General features: G+C 32.1%; 1 protein-coding gene across 1 annotated transcript; it reads left to right on the top strand.

Annotated features, from left to right (window-relative positions):
- Positions 1 to 3,360: 3,360 nt before the first annotated feature.
- LOC100242708 (mitochondrial outer membrane protein porin 4) lies at positions 3,361 to 14,385 on the top strand. Its single transcript, XM_002272144.4, has 7 exons — positions 3,361 to 4,081; positions 8,979 to 9,061; positions 9,635 to 9,702; positions 10,256 to 10,366; positions 10,550 to 10,636; positions 11,164 to 11,372; positions 13,847 to 14,385. The coding sequence occupies exons 2-7, from the start codon at positions 9,013 to 9,015 to the stop codon at positions 14,154 to 14,156; spliced, it is 834 nt and encodes a 277-aa protein (XP_002272180.1). The 5' UTR covers positions 3,361 to 4,081; positions 8,979 to 9,012; the 3' UTR covers positions 14,157 to 14,385.
- Positions 14,386 to 25,226: the final 10,841 nt, after the last annotated feature.

Raw genomic sequence — 25,226 nt, 5'->3', positions numbered from 1 at the left:
TGAGAAACTGACAAAAGATTGTAATCTAAAGATGAAACAACTAAAACAGAATCCAAATTCAAAGTATCAGTAAGAGTTAAGGATCCTTCCCCAATGACTGGGGTTGTGTTACCATTGGCTGTGGAAACAATTTTTTGTAAGGAAGGTCTAAGGGTTGAAACTTGTCTAGAATCAAAAGTCATATGATTTGTAGCACCAGAATCAATTATCCATGCACTATTAATAATAGGTGTAAAAGTATTTAAAAACTTACCACCATGATCTGTAGCGGCTACCAATGCAGAGGCTTTCTCAACAACATTAGCCTTTGTTTTTATTTCGGCAATAGTTGCAGTCGAGGTTTTCTTGGAATCCTTCTTCCGTTGATCACGATTATTATCAAAGTATTGATAACCTAAACATGATTTAAAGGTCCATGGTTCAAACCCTCGGTTCCTCATTTTTTTCTTGATCATACCAAGAGTCGTTGCTTTGAAATTGTGGGATATCCAGACTGGTGGGATCAGTCTTATTGCAGTGAGTGCATTTGAAGGTTGACTTATCAATATTAGGGCTTGTCTTAGGATGGTTGATCGTTGTCGGACTACCATAGCGACAAAATATCCAGGATTTCAGTTTCATGGCTCTGATACCATGTTCAAATTGATAAATGATAGTTTTTTCATTCATATTTTCATTCGTTCATGTATAGAGTATATATAGAGGGTATCATCATTCTAAGAATGGGAAAGAATGATACAAGGAAAGAATGACATAAGGAAATAACAATTAATATCCTAATATCTCAACTTTCCTAATATCTCAATATTCCTAATATCTCAATATTTCTAATATCTCAATATTCATAATATCTCAATTTTCCTAATATCTAAACATTCCTAATGTCTCAACACTAAATGATACAAGGAAATAATTATATAAGGAAAGCATTCCTAATATCTCAACAGTCACCCTATCTAAAACCCTAGTGAGATCATTCAGAAGGGTCTTGTAGAAAACTAGCTTTCCTTTGATATAATTGGAGAGTGGTTTCGGAAGAACCCAAAAATTTCCATTTGTATTGTGGAAGGAATGAGCGAGTTCAGGGATATTGATGTCTACCAAGATTATCATGGCCTAAGAGAGTTCAGAAATACTGTAGCTAAGATTATGGGAAAAGTGAGAGGAGATAGAGTCATATTCGATCCCCACCGTATTGTAATGAGTGATAGAGTCACCGGTGTGCACGAGTTGGTCACCTTCTGCTTGGCTGATTCTAGTGATGCATTCTTGGTCCCCACGCTTCACTACCTAGGATTTGAAAGAGACTTGAGGTGGAGAACATGAGTGCAACTCTTTCTAGTTGTTTGTGAAAGCTCTAATGATTTCAAGGTAACCAGGGAAGACACAAGTGCTTTTGATGAAGAGGATGTTGGAGATTCAGAATCGGTGTATTAGGAGGTTGAGTGGGAAACAGGATGCCCTCTATTTGAGAGGAGGATCATTAGAATTTTAGAAAGAGGAAAATGGCAGCTGCAATCACCAACTTCACAGTGGAGTATCAGTTGCACCTCAGGTCTACGTGCATGACTTCATTTTTGCATGGCCACTTTTAGGCCATGTGCCATCTTCCAATTCATCATCCCTGATTTTCTAAAATAATTTTCCAAATTCCTTTCTTCAAATACTTTTCCGGATTTTTTAAAAAATAATCTCAACCCCACAATTTTTCATTCATAGAGTTTTTAAGTCCCAAAAATCCATTTTCCAATAAAATTTGTTGTCATTTTCTTCGGCATGCAATTTTCATAACTTCCATGATTTTTTTTTAAAATGTTTTAAAATAAGTATAAATTCAATTTTGTAATTCTAAGTGATGGAATTTACAGAATTAATTCATGCAAAAATAAATTGGACTTTGGTGGGGGCCCAACATTGGTGATGTTTTCTTTAAAATAAAAATAAGTTTGAGTGAAGTGTCTTGTGTGTCATTGGTGGTTTCATATTCTGTTTAGTGACACGTGTAACATATTTTATGCTCATTCTTGTGCACCGACCCCATTTCCTAATAGTGCATTGTCATTTGCTGCTAAGGTACGCACCCGCTCTTACTCTAACCATTCTCCATGCATGCTTTAGCTTTCAGTGTGTGATCATTTTGGTACCCATTCGATTTCCTTACCAATTGTCATGATTGCTTCATTTTATTAGTAGAGACCCGTTATTTAGGGACTTAGAGGAGTGCTACAGTCTTTATCGTACCTTCCCAATAAGTAACTTGATCCCTGAATCCGATTTGGTTTTTCACTAACCACCTTTTCCAAATAACGAGTCGCACTTAGAGTTTTCTTTCTTATTTTGTTTATCCTTTAAAAATAAAACAAAAATAAGTGGCGACTCAAAGTCATTTTTTTTTTAACAATAAATCATTTTTCAAATAAAAAGCGAGCTCGCCATCGAATGAAAGCGCATGAGCAGAAATGTGGGGTTCATATAAGGATATATTAGAAGTGGTTTTTAAATATATATATTTAAAAATAAGAACAAAAAGTTATTTGGATAAGTTAGTATATGTTAGAAAAATATGGATATTAACAAATTCAAAAAAACATAATTTATTTTTTTTTATTATTAAATTTGATAAAGTGTTGCCTGGTTTGAAGTTTATTTCTCTAGTTAGAAAATTATGCAAATGCAATCATATGTAGAAACGAAATAATAGAGTCATTATGAAACTATTTTCACTTATAAATTTTTTATTAATTGGGTCACTATTTGAGTCTCAAAATTATAAGAGCTCTTAATAAATCCAACGCATTAAATTTTATTTAAATGCACAAATTTTTGTATATAAATTTATAGTACTAATTTAATCATTATTTGAGAAAATTACTAGACCCATTAATGAATCCAATACATTAAATTTTGTTGGATTTAGAGTTTTATTTGTTTAGTGAAAAAACTTGCAAAAATATGACTATGTGAAAAAAAAGAAATCAACTAAAGTCACTGAAAATGATTTTTGGTATGTCTTTCTAGTGTTATTGGTATGCTCAATTTTATTTATTTATTTTAATTTTTAAAATTTTTTTTGAAAATAGAGATAATAATCAAATAACATTACGAAAAATATTTTGTTTAAAATAAAAGTTTATTTTAATCACACGATGATAAGTGTTTAAGAGTTCTTTTATTTTATATAAAGTTTAATACTATTTTTTGATTGTAAAAGAAAAAAAAAATGCTGATATTCACCAATTAAAATAATCAAAATTTATTTATTTATTTATTTTTGCCATAATGAAAATATTTAATTTAATTTTTGAATTTGAATCCTCCTTTGAATTTGAATTTGTTATAAAGGAAGAGAAAGGGAGGGGAGGGGTGTGGTTTGGTTTGGATGGGGTGGGTACGACCGTACGAGGAAGATGAGCATTTCGGACCCTTCATATTTATTCTTGAATTAAAAAAAAAAGAAAAAAAAAGATAGATGACAATAATCAGTTGAATAAAAAATACATATATAATTTCATTTTATTTATTTATTTTAGGAATTGTCTTGATCTTGAATGTGTGGAATATTTTAATTTTGTGCAAATAAAATTTGGTTCTTATGTATCATTAGGGAAATTTATTTTATCATTTTAATTTTATTTCAAAAATTATAATTATAGAGAATTAATTAATATTTATACTGATTTTGATTTATTTGATTAACTATTTTGTTTTTCAAAATCCGCCATTTTTTAAGATTTTCCATTTATCTTTATCACAAAATTTCAGATCAAATCAGGACCGTGGGATCGCTAGATGTCAGGCCTAGGGTTTATTTCGGAGGACTCAGTGAGAGCACAGTAGACAAATTGAAGACTGTGAGGGTCAGAATCTGCCACGGAGGGAGGGAGAGCAGTGGCCGGAGTCGGAGCCTCTTCACCGCCGCTGTTCTGACGGGAAACTCATCTTCATCATTCTCACCACAGTTTCTCTCACCTCCGGGTTCATCGTCCATCGCTGCCGCGGCAGGGCCATCATTTCCGGCGACAGTAGCGGCAGGGCAATCGTCGCTGTCGTTAGGCGTCAAGCGCAAGCACCATTACACCAGGTGAGGTCTCGAAGCCCGAACTCCGAGCAATATAGGCGGTCCAAATCCGAATCTATAACTGTGCTTGATTCGAAGTTGTTCGGATTGGTTTTTGGATCGTTTTGTGCATTTCAGGTGTTTTTGGAATTCAATATAAGAGGATCATGTAATATTTTGGGGAAATGAGATATGTTTCCATTGGTTTGACGGTGGTTGTTTCGTAAGCACAACAAATTATGCTTTGTTATGTGTTGTCGAAGATTCTTTCATCGAATTTAAATGCTAGTTATCCAGTGAGTAATGTGTTGAATTGCAGTAAGTTCCTTGAAGCCGTCATGAACTATGATTTGATGTGTTTGTTGTATGCTCAAGACTTCTTTAAACCACAGACTTGACTTTTGGATGTTGTTTGAGGCAATAATAATTCGTACATAAATAATGCTGAAATTTTGTTGCGGAAGGATGGCTTGTAGTCCTTGTGCTTTTGCTTTTACCTCTTATAAATTCATGTCAATCCTGATGTACAATGTGTGTTGAATTTGAATTGGTTTGCTTGATTGATTTGGTTAGGAGTTGAGACCATAGTTTTAAAAGGTGCAAGGCGCACCTAAGGCGCAAAAGTCTTGTCTTGTATAGCTTAAGTGCAATGCGTAACACAAGGCACAGTCGAGTGAAGTGAAATGCGACCTATGATACACATTGATTTTGTAAAATATGATTCATAATCTAATCTGATCAATAAAAAATTTAAGATTTGAAACATTTAAAAGAAGCATTTAATAAGAAATTATATAAATTTCAGTATATAATTAGAAATTTCAAGAATAAAAGTGTTTAAAAAGGAAGAGGCGCATATCTTGGCAAGCAAGGCCCTATAACCAGGGAGTGGTGGCGCCTTGAGCCTAGGTGTGCCTCAAGTGCACCTTTTAAAACTATGGTTGGGACATAAAAATGCATAGTCAGGTTGAATTTTGTTTTCCTTGGTTGTGTTGTATTTGAATTATTTTCCTAGTCTTCATCTTAGTTTGCGAATGTACATATTGCCTAATTTGCCTTTCTTTCGTATTTGCTTTAACTTGTACAGGATGACAGCATGCTCTTGTACTTTGTATTTTATTTTTTTTTCTTGCTTCAATGCTTGCTTAAGCATTTATTCATGACCATGATTGTACCATATGGTTTGTTTGATTGAGTGAACAAAATTTTGATGGGATCATGTTCTTATACATGGTATTTAAATCGAAGTACTAATAGAAAAAGTGATTAAGGCCATTTTATTTGGTTTTTACTAGTTTGCTTGCATGTTGGATGACATTCATTATGCCGCTTACAAATTAAATGGACTATTTCCTTTGCAAGCATTATTAGATTTATTTAATTGCATGATAATTTTTTGACATGTTTGTGACAGTTCACTTGACCCTCTTCCCTATCCTCTGAAGAGGTAAACGTAGACTTGTACATGGACTCTTATAGAACATCATGTCCTGGTGGAGACTTTTATTTTTCTCATTTTTTATTGTTACCCTTTGCAAATTATAAAAAATGATGGCCGCCTTTTGTCTTTATCAGAAATGACAGTTTATTGATCCAATGATAAAAAGGTATAAGAACAATCAGCAATCCTTCAGGAAACAAACTACATGTATCCAAATGGCTTGCAACTTCTTTACCCTTTTACTATCTGAAAGCAACAAAAATGTAATTCGGAATGCCTATAAAAAAAGTGTCATTTGGAACGTGGTGGAGTCCTCGGGCAAAATGGCATGTATTCATAGCTGCCTCCCAGCTTTTAACTGCACACATCTGATCAAGGTTTTAGCTTCTAACCATATGCTTCAACATTCCAATCAGTTCCCACTTTGTGTGTGAGCATCCATTGTCTTAGAGAAAAGAGTTGGAAAACTTGAACTTTGGTTAGTTCTGAACAGGGGAGGTAAAATTTTACGTTCTTAAGAATTAGAATTTCCTTCATTTATCTAGTTAACCAAATAGAGTTGGGACAAATTGGAAAAATATGTTAAAATTTTTAGGGTGTTTACACTGGATTCTTTGTGAAGTAGGTCAAGTGGATGGTAAGGTGTACCGATTCAAGGGGAGAGTGGAATGGATTGAAAGAGGTAGAAGAGGAGGATCTTCATAGACTAAAGTTCGACCAATAGAAGCTTCACTCCTAAGATTGTAGGAGTATCAATCAGGTGTTAAGAGTACCTCCACTAGAAAGCAACTGATTGTTCTTTGGGATGACTTTTAGTTAGGGTTGAAAGGAAGATTAAGATTAAGTGTATGCAAGGCTTGATTGAAACATTTGGGTACCTCCATTGAGCAGAATTAATACCTTGACCTCTGAGGCACAATACTTTTCTTAGAGATGTTCTCTACTTAATTTCAATCTAAAGAGCTGCTATTATGATGCATTCCTCATCTAAAGGAGCTTATTTGTCTTCTACTTTGGTCACTGCATATAATGTAAAAGCCGGATTGGGCAAAATCTTGGCCCAAAAAGGAATATGATGTAGGACAACCCTAGGATGGTTGCCTATACTCAAGAGTAGGTGGGTTAGAGTTTTATTTTTAGGTGTGAGAAAGAAAAAAACAACGAAGAAAATATCGAAAACCTTAAAGTCTCACTAAGGCCTTTTAGGAGGCTCACCTAGAAGAAAATCAATGGAGTCTCACCATTGAGGGTTGCAACCTTGCAATGAAAGAAAACATAATATTATTAATATCAATCATCTTTTTGATTTACATTGATTAGCTTATTTATAGGTTTCTCTAAGAAATCCAAAGTCTACTAGGACTTTTATAACCTATCATGACTCAAATTCTAATTATATTATAACTCAACTAGCTAATCCTAATTAGACTCCAACAAATACCAATCCTAATTTAATTCCAAGTAATACTAATCCTACTTTAATTGTAACTAATACTAATTCCCTTTCTTGATATATATCTTGGAGATTCATCCTCATCAGAATAAGCATTGGTTTTAGAAATATAGAGAAGCATGGTATGGTGGGGTAGGTGATTTGCTACCTAATAGAGGTAGAAGCAGGGTCCATTAGTGTTATCTGTGTTGAGCATGCTATCTTCTTACTTCCCATAATTCAGTAGGGCAAAAAAGAGAGTTTGCCGGGGGGGGGGGTGGGCTGCTTAGAACCAACATGGTTACATGACACCATGTGAACTTAAGATTGAATGAAAGCTTACTTATGGAAAGGAACAGGAATTGATTATGCGGGAGAGGATAAAATCTTTTGCTGCCAACAAGAGGCAGATTCCAGTGCGACCAAAGTTATATATGTTGAATGTACAAATTTCTTAGTCCACCTCCCATAACTCAGTGTCAATTAAAAGGCTAAGGATTCTTTTTATATAGTTCCAAATTCATTCTTTTAAGCATGTATTTTAAGGATTTTTGCATTTGATATGCTCCTAAACTTTCTTTGGTTCCCCTTTCTATATCCTAGTGGGAATTATTGGAGCTTCCTGGGCCATGGGTATGCTCCAGTGTTGCTTGCCTCCTACATGCACATATTTGGTTATATGATTGTTTTGATGATATTATGTTTCTTTTGCTGTTTGTATTTTTATTTTTTTGTTAGTACTGGTTTAGAGATACATGCCATTGACAGAGTCAAAAGCTTGAGAGTTTGCATACCATGGTACAGTAATGATGTTTTTTTCTTATGTGTGTTTGATTTTTTTCCCTTGTTAATAAATATGGAGAACAAGATTATTTTTTGATTTTCTTCTAAGTGTATGATCTATACTCTTATGAGGAGGGCAGAAACTGAATACAACAATTTTGCTACTTGACATCTAGATTCCTTCTTTATGATTATGATTATGATTATGATTTCAACTGTTAATTAAAGACCTCTGGTTCATTTCTGGAGGGCACTGCCACTGACCCACACCCTGGACCACATCTAGATTCCCCCTTTTTTTTTAATATAAGAACAACAATTTCATTGCACTGAAATATTAAGTAGCAAAGAAGGATTCTTTTGTGGGGGATTGTTCTTAGTCTGTTTGGAGCCCAGTGGGTCTTTCCAGAAACTGTAAAGGAGGCGGTTATCAGCTGGAAGGGTTCTTTTGTGGGTAAAAAGAGGGAGAAAATTTGGAGATCCATACCGTTATTTATTTTCTGGCGGTTTGGAAGGAGAGGAATAGATTAGCATTCAGGAGGAGGGGGGGAGTTAGCTATACAGAAAGTTAAGAATTCTTTTGTTTGTAATTTGTGGGGGTGGGCAAAATTGTATAATGGTGCGGAGCCTCGTTCCCTTATAGGTTTCTTGGAGTGGATAGCCTCCAGTTAAGGGTTGGTGGGTTTTTTTGTTTCTTTTGGTTGTTGTTGTGAGGTCTTCGTCGCCTTGTATACTACCTGTATGCTATGCGGCACTTTGCCTTTTGCTAATATATGTGTTTACTTATTGAAAAAAAAAAAAAAAAAAAAAAGTAGAAAAGAAAGATGAGAAATCCTTCCAAGAAGTACATGATCCTCTATTATTCAAACACATCTAGATTCTTTAGATGGTCTTATGTCGGTTGAACATAAGGCATGGAGATACAGAACTGAAGATGAAGTGTCTAATAATTCTGCATTATTTGAATTTTTCATGAGTATGGTTGCATTATAGTCTCCCTTAAGGCTAGCTGACAGTGTTATGAAGGCTATTATTAACTTGATTTGCTGATGGCATAGATGCCTGACATGTATTTTAGTACCTGCACACACATGTACATTATTTATTAACATCTGATGATTCCATAATTGTCTTTTTGCTCTTCTTTATTTCTTTTTTCCAACAAAATAGGAGACTGATTCCTTATGAAGGAAAAGGAAGTAAAATTAGGATGCTTCTTGTCTAAATCTACATCTCATGTATAGTACCTTGATTTTGGTTGGCAGAGTGTGACTTTGCTGCTTTTCTTTCTGATAAGAGATGGGCAACGGTCCGGCCCCATTTTCAGATATTGGCAAAAAAACAAGAGGTACTCTTCCATGTGAAATTTCTCTCTTTTTTTCATCAATTGAAAGGTATGGAAAATTAGTCCATGAGAGTAATTGTTTACATTGCTTTGCAGTCAGAATCAGCTGAAAGAAAACTTTCACATTGTGTGTGGATGTTGTTATTTCTCTATGATGCATTGTGTGTGTGCATTGATCTAATTATTCCTTCCTTAATGCATTGTAACTCTTTAACCAATGGTAAAAGAGTATTTTTAAGAAAAGCATTATTTTTTCCGCTTAATTACTAAAAATGGTTAAATGTGCATCTATTGTCTGTATTTACATATCATATTATGTTTCTTATTATGCATACTGTAAAATAGGTTTAAGATGCAACTTACATGAAAAAATCTATCCTATCATGCTTACCTTATCATAGATCATAAGTTTTGGAAATTATGAGTATTTTATATTAATTGTTTAAGAGTATGGATGTGTTCCTTTTGAAAATTTCCATGTATATTATGAGATTATCTTTGATGATTTCAAACTTGCAGGAACTTTCTTTTAATTGTGGACTATAATCATTCATAAAATTGCTTGCTATTATGCAGACCTCTTGAACAAAGATTACAATTTTGATCACAAGTTTACCCTGTTGATGCAGAGCCCTGGTGGAATGGTATCATCTTATTTCAATTCATCTTTCAGTATCTTTCCATTAGATGACAAGCCACTTTCCTTAAAAATGATTCCTGTTTTGGCAATTTGATTGGTTTACTTGAGACCCTAACCTTTCTGCTTTAGCTTACTGTTATATCCAACTCTTTCACTCCACAACAGTTATCCTGCAGGGGTTTGTGCAGATTCCATTGAACATTTTCTAAATTTAATTACTTGGTTGTGCATGGAACACCTAAATGGATGCTGCTCCCCTCCCAAACATCAACACCATAAAAAACAGAATTCCCTGATAACAGATCTTTTGCATTAATGTGGAATTAATAGGAACTGCAAATACACTCACATGTATATGTATGTGTGTGTGTATATGTATATTGCAAACAATTCTAAAGAAAAAACTAAGGAAAAAAAATTATGAAGAAGGAAAAAAAAAACCTTCTTAATCTTATATTTTTTCTATCTTTGTATTTTAAGAAGTATTTAATTTTTAATTAACAAGATCATAATGTTGGTTAATCTTCCTCCTTTTAAACTTAAATTTCGTATGGCAGGGAGTTACGGCTACAGGTTGGAAGAAGGATCAAATCTTTTTTGGTGATGTTAGCACCTTGTACAAGAGTGGAAATACTACTGTTGATCTGAAACTTGATACCCATTCTAATGTAAGAATAGAAGATGTTCCATAAAAACCGACTCTTCTGGCTTCAGCTTATCTTTTTATGATCCAAACACGCTATTCATGATGCAAGGCTAATGTTCCATAACCTTTTATTTTTGGCATAGCTTCATTATTTGTTATGTAATTTTAATAGTTCAGGATCACTTATAAGTTTACCATTTTGTAGGTGTCTACAAAAGTGACTGCCCATGATATCTTGCCATGTACCAAAGTAGCATGTAGCTTCAAAATTCCTGACCACAAATCTGGCAAGGTCAGTGTCTTGAACTATAAGGGATGTGGTATGTTCTGTAGGTTTTTCCTTCAAAAATTATCAGTGTGGATATATTTAATATCTATTTTCTGATGTCTTATGGTATCTTCTTCTTCTTTTTCTTCTTTTTTCCTGATTAAAAATATATTTCCTTTTGCTTTCTTTCTTTCATTCTTTCTTTCTTTCTTCTTCTTCTTCTTCATATAAACAAAAATAAACTGTTAACTATTGCTGTGGTTTTACATATTGAGTCTTGTGCTCATTGAAAAACTTTCAAGATTGCAATGGTGGAAAAGTTTGCTACCCAACTAAAGTGTGCTATTGAATCTATGAAGTTTTTGTTTTTGTTTTTTAGTTTTTGTTTACTTTTATTTATTTATTTATTTTTTTGTGAAAATTCTAAGTTATTTGCTAGGTAGGGATAACATGGTTTTGGAAGCAAAAGTTCTTAATATAGCAAGGTGTAGGAATCACATGCAGACATGTGAAAAGAGACTTCTGATTGTTTCTGTTGTATTGTGCCTCAGCTGGATGTGCAGTACCTTCATCCTCATGCTGCAATTGATTCCAGTATTGGCTTGAACCCAACCCCTCTTTTAGAGCTTTCGGCTGCAATTGGCAGCAAGGATCTCAGTTTGGGTGGTGAAGTTGGATTGAATACTGCTTCTGCTTCATTCACAAAGTACAATGCTGGGATTGGCATTAACAAGCCTGATTTTTCAGTTGCAGTTTTGCTGTAAGTTTTTGTTCCTATTTACTATTTTATAATTTATGCTTCTCTTTGCAAAATCATATTGCATTATCTAAAGAAATCACAGCTTATTATGGAATGGAAAAGGACTATAGTTGTCAAAAACTTATGATATGTATGACCAGCCACCACACTTTTTTCAATATAAAGTGATACATATTACTTACAATTGCAGCTAGCTTAAGGGTCTGAGGTGTCTTCATTGATACTAGATAAATGAAATACTTGATACATGATACATAGAATTTGTGCACATTTAGTGTTTTTCTTTTAAAGCAATGATTATACTATTGTTCAAAAGGTTCTTTGAAGTATTGTAACTCTAGAACTTTGAAGTATTATAACTTTAGAACTTACTCTCTTTTGCGTCAATTACCAAAAAAAAAGAAAAAAAGGACGCAGTGGGGGGGAGTTAAAATAAGATATCATTTCTGGAGTCAAGTGTCAATTTTCATAATTTATGAATACAGAATAAAAATCCAGAGGTTCTTATCTCATTCCAGTCAGATGGCGCTTTCATATTTCTTCTCTTAAACTGGTATTGTACTTTTGGATTGACATTCTTCACAGAGGGTGGGGGGTGGAGGGGTGTATGGTGGTCTAGAACCTGGCAGAGGGTAGTTACTAGTTATTGATATCCCAATCACCAGTCAAATATTCTTGCATCAAAGTGGAAATTATATAGATTTGAGATGGTGGGTCCAAAAATATTGAGCATGCTGAAATAGATTGGTGGCAAGCAGCAAGGTTAAACGCCCTGCTTGAATAAAGAATAAATTCAGTATTAATGAAACACAACTAAAAATAGCTATATAACCAGTCCTTGACAAATGCATGATCGATCATCAAGGATAAAATTTTGACTGAGAAATGAAGCCAGTTATAAATAATCAAACAGCCTAATCAAGCTAGGAGGATATTGATCAGAACATTCACATCACAAGTACTTCATATAGTCTTTTAATGATATTATTTCTAGTTATGGTCTTGTACTTTGCAAATGAACAATATCTTGTGCAATGCCTGTGTTAGGCTAGAAGAGAGGAATTGGAAGATGAAAATAAACCCTTGTTCAATGCTCCTATTTTGATTTGAAGTTGACTATTTTGATTTTTTTTTTCTTTTTAAAATTATGAATAAAAGAGAAAAGAAAGAATTTTTTTAATCAAGAACATATTATTTTGCTTCTAATAGACTTCTAATTGATTTTTTTTTTATTAGGTTATCTAAGTACCATTCAAGATTATTTTTTAAATAAGTACCCATATCCTAGAATTTGAGATATGAAGAATTAGATGCTTAGAATCTTTAGATACACACTCACACACTCACATTTGACAAATAGTTTATAGTGTCTTGACTTTCATACTAGTATAATGATTATTTGTCTTCATTGTTCAAAAGTTCCCAATTTCTATAGGTACAATTTACCTCAATGTTTATATCCTTCTCCCTTGATCTGGATAGGAGCAAATGCATATTTATTACCCCGAAGTTCATATCCCTCTTTCCATAGTGTTGATACATACCAAGATTAAGTTCCTTGTTGCTTGGTCAAACCTATGTCCTTGTATATAGTTTCTGCAGGGATATAACTTAAGGTGTCTGCAAAAGGGTCAGTTAGGTGAGTACACAATTCTATTCAAACAGGCTATTACCTCATCTCAATAATTGTAGATTGTGCATTGTATTTGTTGGCTATCAGTGGATGCTCTTTGGATTTTGGCTTCCATGGTCAGCGTATCTGATAATATTCTTTTATTGTGTGTGTGAGAGAGACATTTTTACGAGGTTAAACTTGTTTGGGTTGCCAGTAGCTCGCTACTGCTAGTGCCACATGGTCCTGCACACTTTTGGTAGAGCTTTTGCCCTACAAAATGGAAGAACAAAGAAATTCTTCCCACAAGAGAGGAGTGTGTTTAGTTTAGTAAAATTAGGAGTATAAAAGAAAGGATGGTTAAGAGTTTTGATAGCTAGCGGAGACCAAGTATACCTGTTTTTTGTTACTTCTAACCAATCTAATATGCCTTATTGATTTTAGTAAGATATCATTACTTACAAGATTTATATTTCCCAAGGATCTTTTTTCCTCTCTTGGAGCTAGGTTCAAGAGCTGTCTTATTCCTTAGATTAAGTGGCAGTCACCTGTATGTGCCACTCAACTTACCTCTACATGGAAATGAGGTCTGTATTGCTGTAGAACTTTATCATATGTAGTGATTTAATATAAAAATTAATTGCAGGGGTCTTTTAAACCAAAAATTCCAGGCTTTTACTTTGCTATAGGAAATTTATTGACATATTCTATGGTTGTCAGAAACTCCCACTGTTGAAGGGAATATACTAAAAGCTCTGCAGTCACTCTTAAACAGTTTTCTATTGCTTCCTTTCTTAGGGGGAGTTTCTTCTACTGTGGCAGTGCACTTCCCTCTGGAACTGAGATTTTCTCGTCTATGTAGGACGGACAAAGGAGAGACACTGAAGGCATCTTACATTCATTCTGTGAATCCTCCTTATGGTGGAACTACAGTTGCTGCTGAGCTGACACACAAATTTAACACCTACGAGAACAGCTTTACCATTGGAAGTGCTCATGTGGTTGATCCTTACACCATGGTGAAAACAAGATTGTCGAACAACGGGAAGTTTGCTATGCTATGCCAGAGAGAGTGGAGACCTAAATCACTGATAACTGTTTCAGGAGAATATGACCCGAAGGCTAACAATGGAGCTACCAAGTTAGGTCTTGCCCTTGCTCTCAAACCTTGACATTGGTAACGGCCTTTCTCTTGTTTGATGCTTTGCATTGATTGCTTTGATCCTTTTACAATTTTTTCACCCTGATATAGGGTTTATGCTTTACTCGACATAACGTTGGGAACAAAATTTTAGTGGCTGTACTGATGAATGTGTTTATGAAGCACTTGTTGGGTAAGTGAGCCCAATTTTGAAACTTTCCACATAAATTATCATCACATCGAAACATTTTTTCCCTGAATATGTTCAATGTTGTGCTTTTTTTTCCTTTTTATATTTAAAATCAAAAGTCTGAATGATATTTCTACATCCATTTATATTAGTTCAATAGAAGAGTGAGTGCTTGAATCTGGGACTCACGAAGTTCTTAGTGAAGTCTCAACCATGCATTTTGAAGGTGCCATGAGTTATTAAAGTGTCCGACTATAGTAATCATACCTCATCCTTCAGAAAATCTGCCTTCACAAGTAGTGAATTTTCCCTAAAACTTATCCCAACGCCCGTACATAAAAATTTAGAACATGCACTTGAACCAGCTTCCTTCAAGTATGATTTCCAGCAAGATCATCCCTCCCTATTGTTGAGCAGGTGAGTCCTCAGAGACGATCCAAACAATACAACCAGTCCAGATGAAGAAAGCGCCATTTTTTCTTGAATCACTAATCTTACAGTCACTTCAGAATTCATGGCTCTTCCCAGTCCATGATAGTGTGCCTTCAATCTTAATTACAAAATATATATGCTACATAGTAGATCAACAAACCTTGATTTAGACTTCAATCTCACCTTTGGAAGTGGTTTTGAAATTAAACAAACAAGCTAGTTGTTTTTAGATTGTTCATGTTGAGTTCCGTCTTGAGCATTAAGTGATGCTTTGAGTTTGTATTTGTTTGATTCATTTCATGGACCGGTGCCATATATCTTTTGATTGCTACGTGCTCATAGAAGGAAGAGAGAAATGATACTTTTGTAGGAAACATGGGGGTTTGAATTTGTTTGTGAGCGATTTTGAGAAGGCTTTCAAGTTTTTCTAATTAAAGTTCGATTTTTAAAAGTTTTTAGAATTATAACATAACAATGATCCACAATTAAAACCCTAATTTTTTTAGGCATATATAATCCACAAAATGATTTTAGAAAATCTGAAAATTTTCCATAATATTTTAAACAATTTTTTGGAGCATAAAAGTGCAAGGCGCTTGAGCACCCTTCGAGGTTGCGCCTAAGTGCCAAGGGTGCTCGGGCATCCCTATCAAGTCTTGAAGTGTCCAACTTGTGCTAGAGCATCCCTATTAAATGTTGAAGTATCCAATTTTTGCTTTTAAGCATTACAGCTTGCTTATGATGTTCACTTCCGACCAAAACTTGCTTTTCGTAGCTTCATTATTCTCCTAATTTCATATTTGAAATATAACTCCTTGATTTTCAATTTTGTATCTTCAACTCGAACATGTCGGTTTAAAAGTATGATCTTCAAAACATCTCATACTAAAATCTTAAGGTAACTTTTTTGAAAATAGTTATCAAAAAATAGTTTTTAGAACAATTTTCAAAATAGGTCTAATGTTTTTTAAAACAAGATTTTGTTTAAGAACTTGAAATCTTCTCGACCTATTTTTTGTATTTTCATATATTTCTTTTAAAGTAAAATTTATTTATTGTGCTTTATTTTTAATCATTATCCACATTTTTATTTAATTATTTTTTAAAACAATACCAAGAAAATAAGTGAAAACAACTTGAAATTAACAATTAAAATATGTTTTTAGAAAACCCTATGCTTTATGAAACATGTTTTTGAGTTTGAAAAACAGTTTTAAATTTTTAAGAATAGAAAACCATTTTTCAAAATAGTCTCAAACAAATTCTTATAAAGTCTCACTCAACTCAATTTTCACTAAAAGTCATTCCACATGAATGCCTTGTTGGTCGTTTTGTTATTTGGACTTCAAATATACACTCAAACAATAAGATACCTATGAAACACCTAGTGTGTAAGGAGAATTAAAAAATGAGTACTAAACATATGCTCCCATAACCGCCATCACCCAATAACATCTATATCTCCCCATAGATAAGTAAAAAAATAAAACATTATCTTCCCTTATGGCAAAAATAACTATATATTTTAAACATGTTTTGTAACGATTCGCACATAACTGTGTAGATATTGTTCGCTCTAGATTTAAATGACCCTCTATAACTTCAAAATACGTTTACAGAGTTAAACGGAGTGCACACTTATATAGCGTCAGAAACTTTCTCCCTTATCCACCCCTATATTGAGGTTGTGGATCGGGTTTGATATTTTTTGTAATGATCCCCACCCGACTGTGTAGATATAATCTACTCTAGATCTTAAGGGCCCCTTACAGCTTTAAAATGCATCTACAAGATTAAGATAGTTCATACTTATATAGCGTTAAAAATTTTCTTCCCTATCTAATGCGAGATATTAGAATAATTATGATATCCCCCATCAAATAAGAGAGAAAGTTCATGGTGTTATGCAAGTATGACTCCTTTTAACCGTATCCCACATAAGATGGAGGAAAAAGTTTTTAACACTATATATGTATGAACTCCTCTTAACCCTATAGACATGCTTTAAAGTTATGAGGATCCTTTTAGGGTTCAGAACAGACAATATCTATACGATTAGGTGCGGGTTGTTACAAATGGTATCAAAGTTGACCTCCAACCTTGGTGTAGGTGTTTGTTTAATCCCATGAGGGGTATTTGTCTATTTGACCCCGTAATCTATTGGGACACAACAAGGATGTTGTGTTTGCATGAGGGGAGGGGGAGAGGGATAGTTGTGATATCCCACATCGGATAAGGGAAAACGATAATATTTACATGATTGTGTATGAGTCGCATTACAAATGGTATCAAAGTCGATGTTTAACCTCAATATAGGGGTTTGTTGGCTTCGTTAGGGGTATTTGTCATATGGGACACAATGAGGACGTTGTATTTGCATGGCCGGTGATTGAATCTGATGTGGAATATCACAATCACACTTAATTTTCAATTTTTAATTTTTATTATGAAGAATGTAAAACTATTTTTAAAAATAGTTATCAAAGAAGATAGTAATCTTGTTAATCACATTTTTCTTTGTTGGTATTTCTTGTTCCACACTTTTGTAGGCTTTGCCCAAAGATCCTCCTTTGGTCCCCAATATTTCAAGGGCAATAGCAAGGCCAAGAGAAGATGGTAAACTTGATTTGATAGAGCAAACTTGGTTTCAAGACCACTCGGTTTTTAAGAAGCAAGAATCTCCAGCAAAACTTAGCATCCTCAACTCCGATAGTTTCCGTGGCCTCTTTCTTGTCACTGGTATCTCTTCAACTCTAGCCTTGGTTATATTCTATGTTCTCCTAATAAAAAGCAAAGTAACAAGCTTTAGAGAATTTGAACTTTTCAATGGCCTTAAATCCTCCATTTGGTTGTAGAGAAACTACAAAAATTAAAAGAAAAATAAGATTTTGAATCTTTAGTCTTGTTGTGTTGATTGAAGAAATAAAAAAATTCACCTTAAACGCGACCAATTTGAGCTTTGTATTTCAATATTAGGCAAAACACAATGTTTCGGAAGTAAGTATTTGTGGTGTATATTCAATAAAATCACTTAGAGTAAACTTGTGGAATGACCCATGTGCTTTCTTCAAGCTTTTACTTAAAGTCTCTGACTTTGTGGTATTTGGTAAAACTTAATACTTATTGTTTTATGACTTAAGTTGACTTTAAATTAAATTATATTTAAATTGTTAACTTAAAACTTATTACTTAATTCTTACTTTAAGTATTAAGTTTGTTTAATAAAATTAACTTAAAATTTATTATAAATTATATTGATATATTTAATCTTATAAATTATAATTATAATAAAAGAGGTTGAGTAACAATGAACGTTGTGGAGTAACAAAAAGATTATAAAGGTAATTAAGACAAATGGAGATAAAAAGAAAAAAATGAAAATGTAGACTTAAAAATAAGTTACTTGTTTTTACTTATTATTTAAATTTGTTTTTTTTTTTACTTTAAGTCATACATTTAGTTATTTTTTCAAATATATTGAATTTATTTGATAATTTAAATTAAGTTATTAAGTTATTTAGTTGGTTTATCAAACATCCACTTCATTTTTAACTTAAATTTTTAGATGATTTTCATAAACTTAATAATAATAAAAAAAATTGTTGTCGACATTGCTCTACATTGAAAAAGTATGGTAGTGAAACTATGGAAGAAAATTAACTAGAGAGAATGAATGGACATCCCCTTTTCTATCACACCTATTAAACCAACCCATCTCGACTGCACCACCCCACAATAATGAAAAGCAATGTTTTCAGAACCGGATCGGTGATCGAACCGAAAAAGTTACCGGTTCACGGTTCACTGGTCGGACCGACGGTCGAACCGATGACGTAATAAATATATAATTTATATATTATTAAAATTAAAAATAATTATAAAAAATTTAAAATATATATGAATAAATTAAAAATCAATAATATTATCAAATTGAATCATATTAATATTTTTAATTTTATTAAATGAAATATGTAAAAAATATTTAAATGTGAATATATTAAAAATGAAAATTTAAACTAATTTTATAATTTTTAAAAATATTATATTATTTTTATTTACAATGGATGCCTATAAAAGCTATCCATATTGAGAGGCCATTGCATCACCCCATCTGGTGGGCCAAGACTGAGCCCACAATATGGTTGAGTAGGGTATGGGCTTTGTCATTATGAGACAAGGACCAACATGGGCTTTTGCCAAATCTTTTTATACAAGGAGTCTTTAAAATGGTGGTCCAACTAGAACTGTTTGGTTTGGTTCAATCGGGTCACCGGTTCGACCGCCGATTAGTGCGGTTCGTGATTGGTTTAATTCTTAAACAGTTCAAAGGGCAAATCGGACTAGAATTATGACCGGTCGACGGTTGGACAACCGGCCGGTTTTTAAAACATTGATGAAAAGTCAAAACTACCTATATAGGTTCTAGTAATGAAAACACACATGTACCGTATACTTGGGTAGTCAAAAAATAGAGTTTGCAATTGAAGTAACCTTTACTGAAAAAAATTAAATTAAATTAAAATTTTAAAAAAATCTCAATATAAATTTGTGTTGAAAACAAAGTAATGACCCCGTACCGCATAAACTTCCACTATTATTTTATTTTTACTTTTTCTGTTGTAAAATATCATAGTTGGTAATTATGGTTTAATCTTAAAGCTAGAACCACAGTCAATTTGAGTTATGATTTTTAAGATGAAAATAACTTTAAGATTACTTTTTTAGCTTTGAGATGGAAATAACTTTTTTATTTTTAAGATTAAACTATAATTACCAACTGTGATTTTTAAAGTTATTATTGATGATTGTGGTTTTAAATTTAAAGCTAAAATCATAGTTAGTAAATAAGGTTTTATGACAAAAAAAAAAGTTAAAAAAATAATAAAGTGAAAATTAACATGATTGAAAGATTATATTAGTGAATATTTTGAAAAATAACCTCAATGTAAGATTTCTTTTTCAAGAAGAATTATTTTTCCATTAAACTCGAAATAATAGCTCATTTTGATATACTTGGCAAACAAATTGAAATAATAAAGTGAAAGTTGAACATGACCGAAAGATTAGATTAGTGAATATTTTGGAAGATAACTTAAATGTAAGATTTCTTTTTCAAAAAAAATAATTTTTTCACCAAACTCGAAAAAATAGCTCACTCTGATATACTTGACAAACAAATTGAGCCTAGGATGCCTTGGAATACTAGCATAGAGAATAGGACGATGAGAAATGTTATATTTTTCATTCATTACTAAGTTTGGTTACTTATTAGACATGAGAGTTGGAATGAAAAATTCATTTTCATTAAAATCAAAATCCAATCTATTTTTACATGGTATTTATTATTATACACCTTCACTTCACTCGTATTTCTATTATATGGTCATGATATAAGTACTAATTAAAAAAAAATGTGACTAAGAGATAAGAATATAGTTTGGTACATATAAAAAATTTGAAAATATGGTCATGATATAAGTAGTAATTAAAAAAAAAATAATTAAAAGGTTATACCTTTTAGCACTAAAGTCTATCCCAAGAAGAACTTGTAGGTATATTAGTTTGAATGAAATTGAAATGTGCCCAAGATTTGAAATTGCCCATGGCCGAATATTTTAAGACCATATAATTGTTGACTCGAAATTGTTGTAGGTTTATAAGTTTGGTGTGAAATCAAAGCTGAAAATTGGCATCAAGTCAACCCTCCTAATCACCAAATACATTTGATCAATATTGTCAAACGATTCCAGTTGACCCACCAAAACAGCGTGGATTTTGGGGATGTGCCGGCTTGGGCTTCGCGTTTACTTCCTTTATTTATTTATCTCTGAATCAGAATCTTTTCTTATAGCTTACAACTCTTTGTGTATCCACCGGTTTGCTGATTAGAACTGAAGATTATTGTTGTAGTTCTCTACTTGGGGCCAGTTAACTTAACAGATCTGAAAATGGAGTACTACTGTGTGATCTTCCTCTCAATAACTGTATTCTGTAACTTTCTTAGTCTGTCATCCGGCAATCAAACTAGCAACAGTTTTTAGAATTATAACATAACAATGATCCACAATTAAAACCCTAATTTTTTTAGGCATATATAATCCACAAAATGATTTTAGAAAATTTGAAAATTTTCCATAATATTTTAAACAATTTTTGGAGCATAAAAGTGCAAGGCGCTTGAGCACCCTTCGAGGTTGCGCCTAAGTGCCAAGGGTGCTCGGGCATCCCTATCAAGTCTTGAAGTGTCCAACTTGTGCTAGAGCATCCCTATTAAATGTTGAAGTATCCAATTTTTGCTTTTATTTTGTATAAGCACTACTTGATTGCTTTTAAGCATTACAGCTTGCTTATGATGTTCACTTCCGACCAAAACTTGCTTTTCGTAGCTTCATTATTCTCCTAATTTCATATTTGAAATATAACTCCTTGATTTTCAATTTTGTATCTTCAACTCGAACATGTCGGTTTAAAAGTATGATCTCCAAAAAATCTCATACTAAAATCTTAAGGTAACATTTTTTAAAATAGTTATCAAAAAATAGTTTTTAGAACAATTTTCAAAATAGGTCTAATGTTTTTTAAAACAAGATTTTGTTTAAGAACTTGAAATCTTCTCGACCTATTTTTTGTACTTTCATATATTTCTTTTAAAGTAAAATTTATTTATTGTGCTTTATTTTCAATTATTATCCACAATTTTTATTTAAATATTTTTTAAAACAATACCAAGAAAATAAGTGAAAACAACTTGAAATTAACAATTAAAATATGTTTTTAGAAAACCCTATGCTTTATGAAACATGTTTTTGAGTTTGAAAAACAGTTTTTAATTTTTAAGAATAGAAAACCATTTTTCAAAATAGTCTCAAACAAATTCTTATAAAGTCTCACTCAACTCAATTTTCACTAAAAGTCATTCCACATGAATGACACCATCTTGTTGGTCGTTTTGTTATTTGGACTTCAAATATACACTCAAACAATAAGATACCTATGAAACACCTAGTGTGTAAGGAGAATTAAAAAATGAGTACTAAACATATGCTCCCATAACCTCCATCACCCAATAACATCTATATCTCCCCATAGATAAGTAAAAAAATAAAACATTATCTCCCCTTATGGCAAAAATAACTATATATTTTAAACATGTTTTGTAACGATTCGCACATAACTGTGTAGATATTGTTCGCTCTGGATTTAAATGACCCTCTATAACTTCAAAATACGTTTACAAAGTTAAAAGGAGTGCAAACTTATATAGCGTCAGAAACTTTCTCCCTTATCCACCCCTATATTGAGGTTGTGGATCGGGTTTGATATTTTTTGTAATGATCCCCACCCGACTGTGTAGATATAATCTACTCTAGATCTTAAGGGCCCCTTACAGCTTTAAAATGCATCTACAAGATTAAGATAGTTCATACTTATATAGCGTTAAAAATTTTCTTCCCTATCTAATGTGAGATATTAGAATAATTATGATATCCCCCATCAAATAAGAGAGAAAGTTCATGGTGTTATGCAAGTATGACTCCTTTTAACCGTATCCCACATAAGATGGAGGAAAAAGTTTTTAACACTATATATGTATGAACTCCTCTTAACCCTATAGACATGCTTTAAAGTTATGAGGATCCTTTTAGGGTTCAGAACAGACAATATCTATACGATTAGGTGCGGGTTGTTACAAATGGTATCAAAGTTGACCTCCAACCTTGGTGTAGGGGTTTGTTTAATCCCATGAGGGGTATTTGTCTATTTGACCCCGTAATCTATTGGGACACAACAAGGATGTTGTGTTTGCATGAGGGGAGGAGGAGAGGGGTAATTGTGATATCCCACATCGGATAAGGGAAAACGATAATATTTACATGATTGTGTATGAGTCGCATTACAAATGGTATCAAAGTCGATGTTTAACCTCAATATAGGGGTTTGTTGGCTTCGTTAGGGGTATTTGTCATATGGGACACAATGAGGACGTTGTATTTGCATGGCCGGTGATTGAATCTGATGTGGAATATCACAATCACACTTAATTTTCAATTTTTAATTTTTATTATGAAGAATGTAAAACTATTTTTAAAAATAGTTATCAAAGAAGATAGTAATCTTGTTAATCACATTTTTCTTTGTTGGTATTTCTTGTTCCACACTTTTGTAGGCTTTGCCCAAAGATCCTCCTTTGGTCCCCGATATTTCAAGGGCAATAGCAAGGCCAAGAGAAGATGGTAAACTTGATTTGATAGAGCAAACTTGGTTTCAAGGCCACTCGGTTTTTAAGAAGCAAGAATCTCCAGCAAAACTTAGCATCCTCAACTTCTATAGTTTCTGTGGCCTCTTTCTTGTCACTGGTATCTCTTCAACTCTAGCCTTGGTTATATTCTATGTTCTCCTGATAAAAAGCAAAGTAAGAAGCTGTAGAGAATTTGAAACTTTCAGTGGCCTTAAATCCTCCATTTGGTTATAGAGAAACTATAGAAATTAAAAGAAAAATAAGATTTTGAATCTTTATTCTTGTTTTGTTGATTGAAGAAATAAAAAAATTCACCTCAAACACGACCAATTTGAGCTTTGTATTTCAATATTAGGCAAAACACAATGTTTAGGAAGTAATTATTTGTGGTGTATATTCAATAAAATCACTTGGAGTAAAGTTGTGGTACTAACCCATGTGCTTTCTTCAAGCTTTTACTTAAAGTTTCTTAACTTTGTGGTATTTGATAAAACTTAATACTTATTGTTTTATGACTTAAATTGACTTTAAATTAAATTATATTTAAATTATTGACTTAAAACTTATTACTTAATTCTTACTTTAAGTATTAAATTTGTTTAATAAAATTAACTTAAAATTTATTGTAAATTATATTGATATATTTAGTCTCATAAATTATAATTACAATAAAAGAGGTTGAGTAACATTGAAAGTTGTGGAGTAATAAAGAGGATCATAAAGGTAATTAAGAAAAATGAAGATAAAAAGAAAAAAATAAAAATATAGACTTAAAAATAAGTTACTTATTTTACTTATTATTTAAAGTTGTTTTTTTCTTTTTTCTTTACTTTAAGTTATATATTAAGTTATTTTATCAAATATATTTAATTTACTTGATGACTTAAATTAAGTTATTAAGTTATTAAGTTGGTTTATCAAACATCCACTTTATTTTTAACTTAAATTTTTAGATGATTTTCATAAACTTAATAATAATAAAAAATTGTTGTCGACATTGCTCTACATTGAAAAAGTATGGTAGTGAAACTATGGAAGAAAATCATCTAGAGAGAATGAATGGACATCCCCTTTTCTATCACACCTATTAAACCAACCCATCTCGACTGCACCACCCCACAATAATGAAAAGTCAAAACTACCTATATAGGTTCTAGTAATGAAAACACACATGTACCGTATAATCCAGTAGTCAAAAAATAGAGTTTGCAATTGAAGTAACCTTTACTGAAAAAAAAAAAATTAAATTAAATTAAAATTAAAAAAAGAAAATCTCAATATAAATTTGTGTTGAAAATAAAGTAATGACCCGTACCACGTAAACTTCCACTATTATTTTATTTTATTTTATTTTTACTTTTTTTCATTGTAAAATATCATAATTGGTAATTATGGTTTAACCTTAAAGCTAAAACCATAATCAATTTGAGTTATGATTTTTAAGATGAAAATAACTTTAAGATTACTTTTTTAGCTTCAAGATTAAATCATAATTATCAACAGTGATTTTTAAAGTTATTATTGATGATTGTGGTTTTAAATTTAAAGCTAAAATCATAGTTAGTAAATAAGGTTTTATGACAAAAAAAAAAGTTAAAAAAATAATAAAGTGAAAATTAACATGATTGAAAGATTATATTAGTGAATATTTTGAAAAATAACCTCAATGTAAGATTTCTTTTTCAAGAAGAATTATTTTTCCATTAAACTCGAAATAATAGCTCATTCTGATATACTTGGCAAACAAATTGAAATAATAAAGTGAAAGTTGAACATGATCGAAAAATTAGATTAGTGAATATTTTGAAAGATAACCTAAATGTAAGATTTCTTTTTCAAAAAAAATTATTTTTTCACCAAACTCAAAAAAATAGCTTACTCTGATACACTTGGCAAACAAATTGAGCCTAGGATGTCTTGGAATATTAGCATAGGGAATAAGACGATGAGAAATGTTATATTTTTCATTCATTACTAAGTTTGTTGGTTACTTATTAGACATGAGAGTTGGAATAAAAAATTCATTTTCATTAAAATCAAAATCCAATCTACTTTTACATGGTATTTATTATTATACACCTTATTTTCACTCGTATCCCTACTCCTTTTCTATTATATGGTCATGATATATATATATATGGTCATGATATAAGTACTAATTAAAAATATATATATGTGACTAAGATATAAGAATATAGTTTGGTACATATAAAAAATTTGAAAATATGGTCATGATATAA

This window comes from Vitis vinifera, chromosome 11 (genome assembly GCF_030704535.1).
Source record: "Vitis vinifera cultivar Pinot Noir 40024 chromosome 11, ASM3070453v1".
Classification (NCBI taxonomy): Eukaryota; Viridiplantae; Streptophyta; class Magnoliopsida; order Vitales; family Vitaceae; genus Vitis; species Vitis vinifera.
This window is presented reverse-complemented; position numbering and strand designations above follow the sequence as displayed.